Source organism: Penaeus japonicus, unplaced genomic scaffold (assembly GCF_977035675.1).
Source record: "Penaeus japonicus unplaced genomic scaffold, GWHDUDI00000001_assembly GWHDUDI00000018, whole genome shotgun sequence".
Classification (NCBI taxonomy): Eukaryota; Metazoa; Arthropoda; class Malacostraca; order Decapoda; family Penaeidae; genus Penaeus; species Penaeus japonicus.
In genome coordinates, this window is record NW_028234420.1 from 23,698,683 (window position 1) to 23,716,244 (window position 17,562).

A 17,562-nucleotide genomic window follows, 5' to 3' on the forward strand; every position below is an offset into this window, starting at 1 on the left:
TGTTTTTTCATAACTTTTAGTTTTAGATGTTTATTTTCCTATTTATTGATTTACATTTTTTTTTACAAAGAGCGAAATTCGGAATTTAATCAGTGACTTTGCCGGGAACACTGATAGCAAGCTTGTTAAACTTGTTAATTAATATTGATCAGTACGGGATTCATGTCACACTGGTGCGTAAACGTTTTTGTTATATCATTATTACTATTATTATTACAATTGACAAAGTTGATTAATTATGCCGATCGGAATCAGTGATACGAAAAAAATCACTTCAATATCGTATCCTCGCTTAAGTAAGTGATCATATTTCAAGTAAGTAGAATTGCAGAGATCCAACACAAATTGCGTGCATATCAAACTTTGAGAAGCGTTACAACGCCACAACAAGTAAAACTGCGTATTTTCTAATGGCCTTGATACATGCGCAGTATTTTCACACACACACACACACACACACACACACACACACACACACACACACACACACACACACACACACACACACACACACACACACACACACACACACACACACACACACACACACATACACACTAGTTTTCTTTCCTATGTTCTCCCATCCTTTCTCGTTTTATTCGCCGCGCGCTGTTACGCATCTAAGGGGCGTATACTTGTCCCAAATTGGGCTTCACGCCGCCCAGCGGTGTCGGGCGCGGGGCCAAAGAGGAGCTCGACGCCGAATAAATGCACACTGCCAATGTAAAGTCGGATTATTGGATAATGAGAGGTCGCGGCGGTTTAGTCGATAATCGATCTGGTACATCTGTCACGAACGGTCGGTCAGCTGACTAGGTTGCAGGTCGCATGCACGGCCGTTCTTAATGGATCCGGATTAACGGGGAAACGCATGCATGCACACTCGGCGTTCGCGTGACGTGGGCCGCTCTCTGCGCATTCAGATTAACAGATGGGAGAGGAAGGCGCGAGGGAAGCTCGTCTGTTTTTTTTACTTCCAAGATTTATGTCTAGAAATTTGCCGAATTCATCGTTTGGTGGTTGGGAAGGATTCGCCGCGGGACGAATTTGACGTTGACACGCATGTCAACTTGAAGAGGCATGACAGTCCGACTCGCTAGAGAGTTATGACACCCCCCCTGCCCCCACCCACGCATAGCTCTTGCTTCCTCCCCTCCTATCCTCTGCCCCTGCCCTTTCCCCTGCCCCTTCCCCGCCCTCAAAGCCCCTCACGAATGCATGCCGTGTCACACCCCAATTAGAAAATGCGCGAATGATCACATACATTATGCACGACACAGGGCGCGGTGTAGGTGTCCGTGTGTGAGCTGTCGCTCCCCCCTCCCCCCCCCCGCCTTGAGGAAGCCTCGGCTGCTGCGATGGCTCCGACAGACGGATTTACGCAATGTATGTATGTCAATGTATGAAATAAAAAACGTTAATTACGAACCCGCTCACAGGAACGTACGGACGCCCCTAGGTCTATCGCCAGAAAGTAAACGAGTGTCGGGTTGTGTCCAAAACATTACGCAACTCGATTAAGTGCCACCGCCGCGCCGTCAGGGGAGGAAAGGAAGAGGGGCATCAGGAGAACACACACAAACACAAGAACACGAGTTCTGTGTCTGACAAATTCCAAACTTTCCTGTCCTCACCTTCGATGTCTTAAGTTTTTCTCTTGCTGCCCGTCCCGCTCGGGGGATTAATACTCTCTGGTCGTTAAGGTCGACACTCCTACCTTTTGGAGCTTTTGACGTCGAACGTATGTCATCCCTAGGGTTTCGCTCGCTCGCCTCCCAACCTCCCCCCTACGCCCTCCTTCCTTTCCTTCCCTTCGCCCCCTCCCCCTTCTCTCTACCCCTCCCCCCTCCCCTTGACTTTTTCTTTAGCTCGTTGTGTAACTTTCTTATGAGACGAGTTCCGCGAATTACGCCTTTGAAGTCACTCCTTGGCTTTTATTAATTTTCGGGAGGAAGCCAAGAGTGGCGGGGGTATTAGAGCCGGATTTTCTCTTTCTTCTGTCTCCCTCTCCGTCTCTCTTATATTTCTTTATTCCGCCCTCAACACCCCCCCCCTCACCCCCTTCTCGATTGGTCTCTCTTTCTCTCTCTCTCTCTCTCTCTCTCTCTCTCTCTCTCTCTCTCTCTCTCTCTCTCTCTCTCTCTCTCTCTCTCTCTCTCTCTCTCTCTCTCTCTCTCTTTTTCCTTTTTTCTTCACCATTTTTTCTTTCTGCTGCTCCTTCTTCTTCTTCTTCTTCTTCTTCTTCTTCTTCTTCTTCTTCTTCTTCTTCTTCTTCTCCTCCTCCTCCTCCTCCTCCTCCTCCTCTTCCTCCTCCTCTTCCTCCCCCTTCTTCTTCTCGTTCTTCTTCTCGTTCTTCTTCTCCTCCTCCTCCTCCTCTTCTTCCTCTTCCTCTTCCTCTTCTTCCTCCTCTTGCTCCTCCTTGCCACCCTTATCAACCGCGTTAATGATATCCCTCGAAACCGTCTATTGGTTTTGGAAACTTTTCACTGTGTTGTGGAATCCAGAAAGGGCGACACTCGACGTTGTGTTTTAAAACATTGGTTTCTCTGATTTATCCCTTTGTACTGAGAGGGAGAGAGAAAGAGAGAGAGAGAGAGAGAGAGAGAGAGAGAGAGAGAGAGAGAGAGAGAGAGAGAGAGAGAGAGAGAGAGAGAGAGAGAGAGAGAGAGAGAGCGAGAGAGAGAGAGCTCCAAATATGATATCCTCGGGTCTGAATATTTTCACTTGGATCGCATCTCCCAACTTCTGGATTATCGCATGCAGCACAAGGGGTTTCTGATGCGGGCGGGGTTGGGGGGGAGGGGAATGTTACATTCCGCCGAGATGATTCTATAGGTGTATATTTATTTTATCTTTATTTCTTACTTGCTCTTCTTGAAATGTAGTCTGGTGGGTTGTGTGTGCGTGTGTTTACATCTTTATTTCCATCTATATTTATCAATAGTTGAATGAAACATCCCCACTCTGCGTTTTATGTAAGCATCAGTAGACACCGAAAACCCCCTGTAGGCCTATCCATATTTTTCATTCCACTCTCTTCATCGCGGCCAACTAATGACACATTTTTTTCAAATTTCCTCTTTTTAATCGGCCTTTATTACTTCGGCCATCTCCCATCGAATCCAATTAAATTAGAGTGTTATTGGTCGTGTAAATATGCGAGCGTCATCCAACCGAGCGACCGAGGACCAGGCGTCTTCGCGGGCAAATGCGCACTTTTTTTCGCAGGGTTTTATCTTGGCGTCGCTTTGATCCGTCTTACTTGAGGATGGAGGGGGGAAAAATTAAAATTAGCCGTCGCCAAATTATCAAACGGTTTGGGGTTCCGTTTTTAGGATCTTTTTTTATCGCTGGTATTCTTGGTGGGGTTGTATTAATTGTGATATCTTTTGTGGGATGGTTATCATTTTTAAGTTGAAGCAGATATGCATCATGTACTTAGAGGCATTGATGGTTTTCGTCCGGTTGAGATAACCGACATCAGTGGATGGTTATCGATCTATCGAAGCAATCCTAGAATTGTGATCACTCGCTTCCGCAAAGCATCGCTCGGGGAAAGTGTCATTGCTCGAGGAAACTCGTTTGACCGAAGAAATACAAAAGAAAGTCGCTTTGCTGTCAGGTCGAGCCCATTGGCCACTAACAAGGCCCAGAATGAGTCTGCCGAGACCCCCCCCCCCTCTCTCTCTCTCTCCCAATCATCCTCCATCCCCTCCTTAGTCACCCCCATCCCTCCCCCCTCCCATCTCCGAAGACACCATCTCTGGAGACTATCGAAGCTCCGGTGTTTACTTATCATTTCTATGATTTATGGAGCTGTTCAGATGGAAATTCTCTCGGCGGCGGTCGCGATAAATATGCTAATGAATTGCTCGAGATTTTGTGTGCGTGCATGTTCGTGTGTGCGTGTGCTGGCGCGCGCGTGAATTCGTAACTTTGGAACACACAACGACAGAGAGAGAGAGAGAGAGAGAGAGAGAGAGAGAGAGAGAGAGAGAGAGAGAGAGAGAGAGAGAGAGAGAGAGAGAGAGAGAGAGAATTGTTTTGCAGCGGTGTTAGGCCTATTTTTAGAATGTGTGTGACAGCACCACTTCCTTCGTTAGTCTGCGGACACTATCACCTTTTCTTGAAATTTGTTTGAGATTTCCTTCCTTCTCCACTCTGCCCCCTCCCCCCCTGCCAGGGTGAAGGATGGGTGCCATTATCCTCCCCCCTTAATATTTTCGACAAACACAGTAATGCTAAACCAGAGTGACAACGAACGGGTGACAGCAGCTGCATACCGGTCTTACTGCACCCCTTACCTATTGCTATAACCTCCGTCTTCTTACTATACCCCCCCCCCGCTTCTTCCTTTTGCTACACCTCTCCCCTTACCCTGCACTGCTTATTCCTCTTCTCCGTTAATATCTTTCAAGAATATTTTTCATGAATCACTTGGCGAGAATGAGAGAGAGAGAGAGAGAGAGAGAGAGAGAGAGAGAGAGAGAGAGAGAGAGAGAGAGAGAGAGAGAGAGAGAGAGAAAGAGAAATACTTGAAGATAATCTAAGATTCCTGCAATGGAAGTAAGGGAGAAAATCAGCCGCGAAGTGCTGTTCTCGTGGACGGTGCCGCCATGACGTCATAGCACGTAACTCTGGCACATGTTCCCCCCCCTCTCCCCCTCCCCCCTACCACCTCACTCGCATTCCCCATGCTGAGTCAGTGGAGAGTCACCAGAGTCATTGCCTCTGCAGGGGGTCTTGCATTAGTGTTGGGACGACGGGATATGGTGTGTGAGTGTGTGTGAATCGGCACACGCACATACATGCACACACACACACACACACACACACACACACACACACACACACACACACACACACACACACACACACACACACACACACACACACACACACACACACACACACACACTTCTACACCCTCTCTCTCTCTCTCTCTCTTTCTCTCTCTCTCTCTCTCTCGCTCTCTTTCCGGAGGTCTTGGCTTGCATCTTGTCGGATTCTTAGTGAATCAACCGCGGGAGAGGAGATCAAAGACCCTCATTCTTTTGCTTGTTTGTTTACCTCTCCCCTCTTCGTTCTTTAGTTATTTTCTTTTTTATGATTCTCTCTCTCTCTCTCTCTCTCTCTCTCTCTCTCTCTCTCTCTCTCTCTCTCTCTCTCTCTCTCTCTCTCTCTCTCTCTCTCTCTCTCTCTCTCTCTCTCCTTCTCTCTCCCTCTCTCAACTCGTATTTGTTACTGTATAGAATGTATACATGTCTTCGTCTTTGATGTCTTATCCCTTGAAATACATCTCCCCCCATTCTCTCTCTCTCTCTCTCTCTCTCTCTCTCTCTCTCTCTCTCTCTCTCTCTCTCTCTCTCTCTCTCTCTCTCTCTCACCCAAGGCGCCGAGCAGTCTGAGAAGTCTAGCAGCGTCCACCCACTTCCCCTCTTCCCATCTCCCCTCTGTCTCCCCACCAGCGGCCAGTCTTGCTGTGGGTCTCCCCTCATCCAGACGGGGCCAGCCCAACTCTCACCGCCGCCGCCGCCACACTTCCACCACCAGCAGCCGCGTCCCAGGGCCTCTCACTCTCACTCACTCACTCACTCGCGGACTCGCTCGCTCCCGTAGTCGACGCTCTCCCTCGCCTCTCCCCGCTTACGCCCGCCCGCCCGCCCGCCCGCCGCCGTCGTTCTGTGAATGGCAGCCGTATACTGAAACAAACGTCACTCTTAACGTGCGCTGCCATAACCGGCTATTTCAAGGCGTAGTGTCGACCGGTTTTGTTTTGGTGTGGCGATCGCCCGTACTATTTGTTCGCTTTTTTGGGGGTTGTGTGATAATCTAATTTTAGAGAATGAAAGGGAGATGGAGAGAGAGGAGGAGTTAGATGTTTTAACTTTGTTCTTTCGATTCGTTTACGGCCTGTGATCAAGAAGTGATATGAGAAGAGGCGCGGATGCCCGTCTCCTCACTATATTTTTCTTGAAGTATCGGGATCCACGTCTTGGAAAATCTGTGGATGACACTTTTCGACCGCGGATCCACAAATATTTTTTCACGAAGATAAGGAAGAAAATGTTTTTGGGGGTGAACACACACAATCTCCCTAAGTGAAGTGATACACTGAGTGCCTTTGATAAGCTGAATTGTCGAGAGGACGAGAGGACACCAACCTCACAGCCGCGGCGACCGTTAGCCTCTGCTAGTGGCACCCGTGGCACAGTCAAGACTTGGCCTACTAGTGCAGAGAGAGAAAAAGAAAGAGCGAGTGAAGGATCCAGAGCTCCCGGCGTGGGGGTAGAGAGGAAAGGAGAAGAGAGGAGAGGGCCGCGGGGGTGCCTAAAGGATCAACAGGTGGCACTCCTCGCGCAGGAAGTTTATGTGGCCCTGGCCGGCCCCTCCTGCACCGCCAGGAGAGTGCCATCTGTCACTCCCGTCTAACAACTGTCCGCGCTCCGTCCGCAGCCACGCCAAGATGCGGTCCCTATTCGATAGGTATTTGCAAGCCACGTTTCTTATGGGCTGGCCAGTGGGCGCGCACGGCCGCCCTTCGTTACAGGCAGACCTACTCCGCAACTTTGTGTGTGCGTGTGCTTATGTGTGTGTGTGTGTGTGTGTGTGTGTGTGTGTGTGTGTGTGTGTGTGTGTGTGTGTGTGTGTGTGTGTGTGTGTGTGTGTGTGTGTGTGTGTGTGTGTGTGTGTGTGTTTGTATGTGTATGTTTGTGTGTGTGTGTGTGTGTGTGTGTGTGTGTGTGTGTGTGTGTGTGTGTGTGTGTGTGTGTGTGTGTGTGTGTGTGTGTGTGTGTGTGTGTGTGTGTGTGTGTGTGTGTGTGTGTGTGTGTGTGTGTTTGGGATTTTCTGATTCGCGTGAAATATAAACATTAAACAGACAGAAACTAAAATGAATCAGCCGTCCTAAGACCCGCTTCCTGAGGCTTCCCTGTGCGACTAACAATGAATGGTGAAACGATAGAGGATGTTCCTATTTTAGATCCTTATAGTTTTCCCCTTAATTGGGGGACAAGATGCTATTATCGATTAGTTTAGAATGCAAAGACGAGTCTTCTAAGACTCAAAGATACTCGTGCCGACCGCTGACGACCAGAAGCCTCGCCACCTCACAAGTACTTGAGTCGCAGACAGTGATGGAACTGAAGTGAGCCTCAGGTTTTAAACAGGAAATTGTTCCGAGTTGATGTAACGTGACGTTGAAGCGACAGCCTCGGCGAGTGCGTTGCATGTGGCAAGGCAGGCGACGCGCGGAGCCGTGTTATGCAGATGATGATCTTCATGGCTGTTCATTTCCTGGAAGACGGCAGCGGTTCGGACGCGTGCGATATGCGAGACGGTCTTCGCTCTTCTTTTCCTGGGAATGCCAACTCGAGGATGAATTAGGGCGGTCTACTTTCACAGCTGAGCTCTCCATTTGTTAAGTTTTGTATTGCATGATTGCACTACGACAAGAAAAAGAAAAAAATGGTGTCCTTTAAACTTGTGAATAACGTGTTTGGGATTGTTAGATCTCAGGATACTTGTCATCAATTTTATGCAGCGGCTGTGTTGTGATATCGCTCGCTGCCTCTTTAATGTATGGCATCCGTCACCCTATCGGATTAACAGCGGCGAAATTTGCCATCGGCATTGATTTCGCAGTAGCGGCGGTCGGCCCCTTTTCAGCGCTGAGTATCTGGCTTTCCCCACGACCCAGCAAGGATGACCAACGTTTGCGCGCGTGTGCATTTGCGCGCGTGTGCGTTTGCGCGCGGCTTCTGCTGATACGTGTTTGCGTGCTTTTTTCTTTACACATATTTTAGTAGTAGTCTCTATCGGCTGCATAAGTGACTGCATCATACGAGGTCCACTGGGCTTGCCTCTTATCTGCCGGAAATTGGTGATTGTGTACATAGGGATGGTGGCGCAGGTTCAAGTAATTTATGTGTAGTGCGTATCAGTGCAGCGGCCGCGGCTGGGAGACTTGTTTAGGCTAGCTTGTGAAGTATAGTGGGGGGTGGGGGATCGTGTGTGTGTGTGTGTGTGTGTGTGTGTGTGTGTGTGTGTGTGTGTGTGTGTGTGTGTGTGTGTGTGTGTGTGTGTGTGTGTGTGTGTGTGTGTGTGTGTGTGTGTGTGTGTGTGTGTGTGTGTGTGTGTGTGTGTGTTATCTCGAGTATTTGGAGAACTCATGCTCTTGCTCTTATTGTGGGATTTCCAATTCTTCATATTATATACCCTAACTGGTTTTACATGCTGATATCTAGAGTTTCCTTTTATTTTGTGGCCCTTCATATTCATTGGTTTCTGTTTTTTGTGTTTGTTTGTTTACCTTTCCTTTCATTGTTCCTTGCAGTCCACATGCTCACTGCCCCCTCCTCACCCTCCTCACTTAGGATGTTTAATTATCTTTGCCAAAGTCGTAATACTTTCCCCGCCCCGTTCAGCGCAGGCGCGGCGTGGCGCTGGCGTTGTCCCCTTCGTTTCGTGAGCGATGATTTCCGCTGCTGTACCTTGCTGACCCTTTTCTAATGACATATTTTTCTTCGTTGCAGATGTAGTGTTCGTGTTGGTATGAGCTCGGTGCCAGGGGTGAGCCACGCCCACACCGAGGCCGCCCACTCCGCCCACCACCACCACCACCACCACCACCACAGCGCCCGCCCATTCCAGCCGTACAACTGCCTGCCGGAGACGATGGAGCTGGGCGAGGGCTTAACGGGTCGTCTGCTGGACACCCACAACCTGCTCTTCGGGGACGGCTACTCCGACACGCTGTCTTCGCGTCTCGTCGGCGCCGACGGAAACAGCGCCTACCGCCCCTGGGAAGCGGACCACCCGGCGGATCACCGCCAGCCCGACCACAGACTGCACCCGCTAGCGGTCTCGTCGGCGCCCATCCAGGTTCTCACGCATACGCCGGCAGTGCCGACGGCGTCGAACCAGATGTCACACTATGGCCACACGATGCCCACGTACAGCGACTCCTTCGGGGCGGGACCTCCTGCCCACCACGTGCCGCCCCAGCATCCTGTGCCACACAAGCTGCCGCCCTTCGCTGCCTTCAGCCCGGACCGCAGCGTAGGCAGCACCACGCCCTCGCCGCTGCCCTCCTTCAACACGCTGCCGTCGCCGCACTCGCGTTACCCGCTGGTGCCGGCGCCCGTGCAGGCCAGGGAGATCCCCACCATCCAGCAGCAGATGATGGACGAGCGCCACATCCGCATGTTCGAGTCGCCGCAGGGCAGCGACCCTGCGCCCTCATCCACCACGCCCGCGCAGGCCTCCCCCAACACACAGCCGCCCACCGGCTCCGGTGGAAGCGGCAGCAGCTGCAGCAGTGGCAGCAGTAGCAGTAACAATAGCAACAACAACAACAACGGCCCCCAGCAGCAGCAGGGGCAGCAGTCCGGATCCTACGATAACAGCCCCTCGTTGCTGCGGCTCGAAGGGTCAGTTCGCGTGGGCGTGAAGCGGGCGGGTCGAGCGGGCTCCCTCGAGAGCTCGGAGAGCGACGCGTCCGTCTCGGGCACGGAGAACAGCGGCCAGGTGTCCAGCGTGTCCTCCACCGCCGTCAACAACTCCGATGCCTCCAACACCCCAGCCGGCATGGGCGCCTCCGCCTCCGTGCCGTGCTCCGAAGGGGGATTCCGCCCCCCGCCTCCCCAGCAGCCACCTCCGCCGCAGGACGATCCGCCTGAAAAGCCTGTCAAGAAAAAGCGGAAAAGATGCGGCGACTGCGTCGGTTGCCAGCGGAAGGACAACTGCGGCGACTGCGCTCCGTGCAGGAACGACAAATCTCACCAGATCTGCAAGATGCGACGATGCGACAAACTCACCGAGAAGCGGGTAAGTACCCACTGTAGCTGTAGTGGAAGCAATCGCCTTCATAGTCTGTTGACGCTTCGAATTAGTTCCCAGATCCAAGTGTGTTGCAAAGACCGGTGTTGAGCATCCCCGGAACAATTAAGCATAGAGGGTTACATGCGTCCCTGTTAATCATAGCGACTAAAGAGAGCTCAGTACTAAGGATCGAATGATTACGTCACTGCCTCTTTCACAACCACGCTAGCTTATGTTTAACCAAGGCAGATAAGATAAAAGAGCAGTGAGAAGAGGAAGAGATAGAGATGGCAAGGTTAATTTTCTTTTTGCGACCATGATCAATCAGATTAGAGATGCAAGCGTATAAACACATTTGCTTGCGTACAAACATTTACTCTCTATGCAAACACGAAAGGTCTCTCTTGACCATGCGGAACACCCCAAGCATGCACTCATTTACACGCATAGGTTTACGTAGGAAAGGAGAGAGACGAGGAAAGCGAGAACGGAGGAACAAGGACGCGCATCCTCCATGGTCCGAGAGGGAGCAAGACCCTGGCAGCACAGGTGTTATGGCGGTGACTCAGAGTAAACCGCCTCGCTGGCCGGCTAGGTGGGTTAGATACCTTACGCAATGAACCGTTACGCTCTTCTTGAGAATGTTGTCGTTACCGAACCTGATTAGAGAACACCTCAGCGGGCGGCTCCTCCCCCTGGCACCCTCCCCGCCCCCGCCACGGACAGGAGTGGCCTTGTCGAAGACTGTTGGCACTCACATCAAGGCATTGTTGCTCGAGCAAGCACACCTGCGCATGGGCTCCTTGAGATGCCCACCCCCCCTCCCGCCCTTGAAGTACCTGGGCGCCGCCGCGTGGGTGCAGTGATGAGGAAGCCCTTGTGAGGTCTCGGTGAATCAGCCGGGCCTCGGGAGGGGGTGACCCAGGGCGTGAGGGCCGCCCTTGTGCTGGGGCCGCCGTGAGTCATCCCTGGGTATCCTTGTGACTCACGGAGGACGAGGAACAGCAAGACAGGAGCAGGACTGTTGCTGGGGTGGGGGGTGGGGGTGGGGGGATTAAGGGGGAAGGGAGTGGAAGAGTGTCGGAGGAAACAGTGGCCGGTGATCAAGGGCGGGATTTTGCACATGCAAATATTCAATGTATAGGTTATACAGGGTATCATATATATGGGAATATGTATATGTAAATGTGTGTGTGTGTGTATATATATATATATATATATATATATATATATATATATATATATATATATATATATATATATACTTATTACCATAATATATAATATTTTTATATATATTGAATTATTTACTCATATCATTTTACAATGTGTATATATTTTTGTTCCTCTTTTGTGCCCGGAAAGATCATTCGATGTTACATTGTGCTTGATCTTCGCCCGCCAAACCGCAAATATAAGGGATTAAGGAATTATAGGGGGGGGGGGGGGGGCAGGGTATAAGTCTGCTGGGGGGAAGTGGGGGGGGGGGGGCAGCCGTTGGAAGGGTCTGCATGCGATTTGTCAACTAGATTCTGGCGGAACTTGAACACTTTTTCGGTCATATTCTCGATGTGACAAGTTCTACCTGTTTTCGTCCCTCCTCCCCTCCTCCCCCTCTCCCTCTCCCCTCCCCCCGACCCTCTCCTCTTTACCTCTTTTCTCGCTCTCTCACTCTCTCTCTCTCTCTCTTTCTCTCCCCCCTCTCTCTCTCTCTCTCTCTCTCCCTCTTCTCTCTCTCTCTCTCTCTCTCCCTCTCCTCTCTCTCTCTCGTCTCTCTCTCTCTCTCTCTCTCTCTTTCTTTCTCTCTCTCTCTCCCTCTCCTCCTTCTCTCTCTCTCTTCTCTTTCTCTCTCTTCCTCTCTCTCCTCTATCTCTCTCTTTCTCCTGCTCCCTCTCCTCCCTCCTCCAAATCTCCCTCTCCTTCAATCCTCTCTCCCTCCTCCCCATCCCCCTTCACCCTCTCATGCGCACACACCCCCTCCTCCCCCCCCCCCACCCTTCCACGCGGTGTGCCCGAGAAGCCCCTCCAACGGTGTGTCCCGGCTCTGGTGAGTCGGGAGCAGGCTGTCGTTGTGTTGTGTCGCGTGTCGCGCTTAGGCAATTATTTGTGCTGGTCGGTGGCGATGTGATTGCTTATTTTTAGGAATAGGGGGCGTGTGGGGGGGGGGGATTTTGGTTGTTTTTTTTTTTCGTTTTTGTTTTTTTTTATTTTTTATCATGTTGTTTTTGTTTTTCTGTCATTGGCGCGCCGCGCGCGCGTGTGTTGGTGTTTTGTGTGTGGGCTGTGTGTGTGTCTTGTGTGTGTGTGTGTGTGTGTGTGTGTGTTTGTTTGTGTGTGTGTGTTGTGTGTTGTGTGGTGTGGTGTGTGTGTGGTGTGTGTGTGTGTGTGTGTGTGTTGTTGTGTGTTGATGTGTGTTAGCGTGGTGTTGACGCATTTGTTAGTTACCGAACGTGTATATATATATATATATATATATATATATATATATTTATATATATAATTATATAATATATTTATATATATATATATACATTTTTTATATCAATAATAATGTTTAACATTATATAAATTACATACATAAATTTTTGTAGTGATTACATAACAAAAAAAAGGTCTTAGTGCCCGCAACAATAATAGGACAACAATAAAACGGTATATATTACTGAAATAAGGGAGACGCAGATTGGGAGGGGGGGGGGGGGGAGGAAGGGGGGGCGGGGGGGGGGAGGGTTGGAATGGTCTGAATTGGTCACAGCATTTTAAGGGAAGGTTTATTGTTACTAGAGGGCTCGATTTAATCTAGATGCATGGCGGACTGCGGTCCGGTTTTCGTAGGTCCTTTTGACTCCCCCCCCCCCCCCCCCCCCCCCCCCCCCCTCTTCCCCCTCAACACCCTCTTCCTCCTTTTTTTCCCTCCTCTCTCTCTCTCTCTCTCTCTCTCTCTCTCTCTCTCTTCTCTCTCTCTCTCTCTCTCTCTCTCTCTCTCTCTCTCTCTCTCTCTCTCTCTCTCTCTCTCTCTCTCTCTCTCTCTCTCTCTCTCTCTCTCTCTCTGCTTCTCTCTCTCTCTCTCCTTCTCTCTCTCTCTCTTCTTCTCTCTTCTCTTGTTTTCTTCTCTCTCTTCCTCTCTCCCTCGATGCTCCATCCTCTCCCTCGCCTCTCTCTCCTTCCCATCCTCCCATCCTCCGCTCCTCCCCCCCCCCTCCCCCCCCCTCTCCCCTCCCCGACCCCTCCCCCCCCACCACGGCCCCAGCTACCCACACACGTGTCTCTTCGGGCCTCTCCTCGTTCCACGGTGTGCCCCGGCGTGTGCCGGTCGGGTCGCTGGCGTGCGCGCTGGGCGCGCGCTGGTGTGTATATATAATGTGCTTTAATTCTCGTTAATTGATTTTTCCCTCCTCGGGTTTGGTGGTTTTAGCGTAGGGGGGGAGTTTTTATTTTTTTATCATGGGGGTTTTTTTTTTTTTTTTTTTCATGTTTTTATTTTTTCGGGTGCTTGTGTTTGGGCGCGCGCGTGTGTGTGTATTGGTGTTTCTCTGTGCGTGTGCGTCTGTGTGTGTGTGTGTGTGTGTGTGTGTGTGTGTGTGTGTGTGTGTGTGTGTGTGTGTGTGTGTGTGTGTGTGTGTGTGTGTGTGTGTGTGTGTGTGTGTGTGTGTGTGAGTAATGTGTGTTAGCGCATGTGAGTGCACGTGCATGTTAGCCGAACGTCCGATTGTTTCGGTTAATGCGTTTTGTAGGCGGGTGATTTCATTAATTATTTTTTCCGTTTCATTTTTTCCGAGGGATTCGGAGGTTATGTCTGGCGTAAATATAGGGAATTTAATTTGATGAAAAGCTCACAGAGAGAGGGTGGGGATGGAAGGGGCGTGGTGGGAATAGAGGGAAAATATTGCTAATAGGTAGATTTGCTCTGTTCAGTCAAGTCTTGTGAATCACTGAGTTATTATTGTGTCGCCGCCTTCGGTTTACTTGAAGCATTTGCGACAAGCCTAAAGTAGACCTTTTCTTTTAATGTGAAGTAAACCCAAATTCATTCGTCTCCTTACAGTGCAAATCACCTTAATTTATTGTTCATAATTTACATTTCCATCTGCATTCCCTCACGTCTAACCACTGCACGCTCACGTCTCGTCGTTCGAACCTTTCTTTGTGAAGCTTTTACGGTTTCGAAGCTTGAATTTTGGTTCCCGCTGGCATTGTTTGCTCGAATTCCGTTTCATTTTCGGCTTGCAATTGATTTTGTGCCTTTTTTTTAGTTGCTGTTTTGTAATACATTTGTTTTATTCCATCACTATTGGTTTTATTTTGTTTATTTATAGTTACGCTCGCATGTTATTTTGTTTATATTTACATTCATATTTTATTCCATTCGTATTTACATTTCATTTACGTTTTCATATATCATTTAATTTATACGTACACATTTGTATCGTATTTTTTATTACCATATTCATAGGAACGCGTGTGTTTTTCCTTTCCGCATCCCGTAAGCCCAAAGCCGCCAGAATTCCCAGTGACGCCTCCCCCCTCCCTTCCTCTCCCTCCTCCTTCCCTTCTACCCCCCCCCCCCTGGCGCTCCCAGTCACGGGTCTCTTCCCAGAAGCAGCTACTCTTTCTAGATCACCGCCATTGGCCATTTCCTTCGTTGCTTGATCGCTGTGGCCGAGTCTCGTGGTTGCGGGGATTACGGCGGAGGCTGTGGCTGTAGGGTTTTATATGTGGTTGTGGCTGCGATGATGGTTGTGACTTTGATCCTTGATTGTGGCTGTGGTTGTAAATGTGGCTGTGGGTATGGTTGTGGACGTGCCTGCATTCGCGATTGCCGGGTTGTTTTTATTTTTCTAATATTTGTTTACATTCCCTTTTCCTTTCACTCCCTCCCCCTCCGCCCTCCCTCGCCAGCTCTAGGGGCTGTTTCCGTAAGTGGGCGCCCGTGTTTGCCGCTCGCCTCATGACTGTTGTGAATATTTCAGGCCAAGCACGACAGGCTGTGGTGGGCGTGTGGAGGCGGGGTTGTATTCGGGCGTGGGAGGTTCCAGGGTTTATCTTGAGGGGTTTAAAGGCGTTAGAGGTGAGGGTTGTTTCCCCAAGGTGTCAGCTGTGGTGGGGGGAGGGGGCGGTAGGAGTTCGAGGATTGTCAATCACATTAAAGTTTGCCTATCGTCGTGTGTTATGATTTATTTTATCTCATCGGTTTGTGTAAATGTAGATTATTTTGGGGGTTGTCATTCATTGCGTCGGGTGAAAGGCAAGGCATGGGAAGCCCTAACCCTTGCGTCTGAAGGACTTCATGTGTCACTCGAACGACTTCGGAGGAGCGAGAGGGAGCGGGAGGTCGAGAAGGAAGGTCTTGAACTCCGTGAACCCCGCGCGACCCACAAACGACCTTACAGCAAGCGTCGGCAAAGCCCCGAACGGCATGCAACTTCTCAAGTGCTACAGGTTACTCTAGCATTAATGGAAACGCCGCAAAACCGGTTCTTCGCCTCCCCTAAAACCGGTTGTGAGGGAGTGTGGAGGTTTAGGGAGGACTAAGAGGCAGAGGGGGGAGGGGGGAGGCAATATCCCCATGTTGATCCTCCCTACCCATACTCATCCTCTTTTCTGCCCCCAGCCCCCTTACCCCACTCCACCCCAACCCCACCTTTGCCCCCCACCCATTCCTCTTCGTGTTGCCTACCTCTGTATCTTTATAGAAGGTCGTTGGTTAGTTTATGGTCGTAGCGGAGTAGCATAGTAGGATCGAGTCGTAGGGGGGGGGGGAGTAGGGAAGGAACAGGCTGAGTCAGGCTGGGCGTTTTTTTCCGAGTTTGATGACTTTATTAAGTAAATAATTAAGCAAGTGGGACGATGTTTTCCGTAGGTCTGAGATAGCCTAAGTTTAAACTTCGCGAGGTTAGTTGGAGAAGCACTTGAAGAAGTAGGAGAGGGAGAGTTAGAAGGAGAAATGGGGTGGGGGGGGAGAGCTGGAAAAGGGAGGGAGGGGGGGGGGGCGGGAGGACTCCAGCGATAAGAAGTAACGAGGGAGTTTGATGGCTGATCCCGCCACAGTCGCCGTGCCTTTATTACGCCGATATTGATTTGCGAGTGTATGTGTAAGGTTTTATTGATTTTTTTTTTTTTTTTTGCATTGGAAAGCGATACACATAAAGTGATGCACATACATCGATACTTGTTCATCTCGCTTTTTTATCTGACTTCATAGATGTGGCATGTTGACTTTGTACATACGTTTCGTTTATATATATAGCCAGCCAAGCATTTGCATGTAGCATTATGATTCCTCATGTGTTACCACAACAGTATGTCAAACTTGTTCTAGATACAACTACATTCAATACAGCTCTCCCCCCCCCCCTCATCCCCTCTGATCTTGTGCAACTCCCCTCAATCCACCCTTCCCTACTACCGAACCACTAACTACCACTAACTATCCACACGGCTGTTACAACCTAAACTCGATGGCCGCTAACTACCAAGCGACTCTCATTGTGATAAATCTGCCCCCATCTGGCGGGGCCGTCAGCTCGGGTTGGTGGGGGGAGGGGGGGGGGGCGCAAGGATCCCTCGTCATACTCAATGGATAAATCGACCTTCGACCGGACATTGCCGATCAGGGAGTAATATATTTATATATATATCTTTTTATTATTGTTCTTGTTACTCGTGATGCAGTATGCCGCTATGCCCCCTTCCACGATGTCATTTTTGGGTCGTTTCTCTGCTCATTCTCGGTTTCACTTTGAGAGTTGGCGTGGGCGGCGTTCCTCAGTGATCTTACATGACTCGATGTCCGAATGGGATGCACGCTGGCCGGTGTCGGGGGATTGAGGGACCGGACGCTGGTCAAGGAATGACTCACCGAGACGAGTCCGCGGAGAGTCATGCCGTTCGCTGCCCGGTGTGATTCGGCAACTTTTATCCCGATGGTGTGAGTTGCAGTCGATAATGCGGCTGCTGTAAAGCCCCTTTTCCCCTTGTAATTGACCGTAAACTGGACCTAATCGAATTTTGGAAATGGATGGAACTGACAGTGTAATTTGGTCGGGTGACGCGGCTTCGTTGTCTTATGAAGCACAGGAGGCTTCGTGTCCGAAAATCAATTGGAAGGACATGGAAGAGTATATCGTGTATTTGTAATATTTCACAAGTTCTCTCTCTCTCTCTCTCTCTCTCTCTCTCTCTCTCTCTCTCTCTCTCTCTCTCTCTCTCTCTCTCTCTCTCTCTCTCTCTCTCTCTCTCTCTCTCTCTCTCTCTCTCTCTCTCTCTCTCGTCATATATTAAAGTATTTCCTAGAAGGATCTATTGTACAAATAGTTGGATCGACAGCTTCCTGGCTTTCCAAGAATTCGATTTTTCACAGGATGAAGCCTTTACAAGTATATTTTACATTCGCTTGAAAGTGTATAGAACAGCCAGGATTTTATTTTGGCAGCAATGCACGTTTCGGCGTCAGCATGCTGTATTGCTGTATTAATCATCTAGTGAAGCATTTCTTTGGATTTGACCAGAACAGATGCTGTTTGATCCAACCCAATGGCGGACACCACCGTCGTGTCCATTAGGTTGATGAGGCCTTCACTTTATTATGGAATTTACGACCTAATCGTCACTAAGACTTTGGATAAACATTAGGCCCAGCACAGGAACCCCTGACGCGTCGCTACGTTCGAAAGCCCTATTTTACCATGGTTAGAATCTCGCCTTTGTGGGCCTGGGCACGTGCGCCTACGGTTCGTTTTC

The 17,562-nt window shown here is 49.9% G+C and overlaps 1 protein-coding gene across 3 annotated transcripts in view; it reads left to right on the forward strand.

Annotated features, from left to right (window-relative positions):
• Nucleotides 1-17,562, forward strand: part of Tet (Ten-Eleven Translocation (TET) family protein) — a 171,883-nt gene that overhangs the window by 70,639 nt on the left and 83,682 nt on the right. For 2 of the 3 annotated variants that reach the window (XM_086546788.1, XM_086546789.1), the window contains exon 2: nucleotides 8,535-9,828. In XM_086546788.1, the coding sequence (XP_086402914.1) occupies nucleotides 8,554-9,828 (1,275 nt within the window). In that variant the 5' untranslated portion in view covers nucleotides 8,535-8,553. Of the gene's footprint in view, nucleotides 1-5,588; nucleotides 6,487-8,534; nucleotides 9,829-17,562 lie in introns of those variants that run through there. The other variant, XM_086546787.1, reaches the window with a different exon arrangement.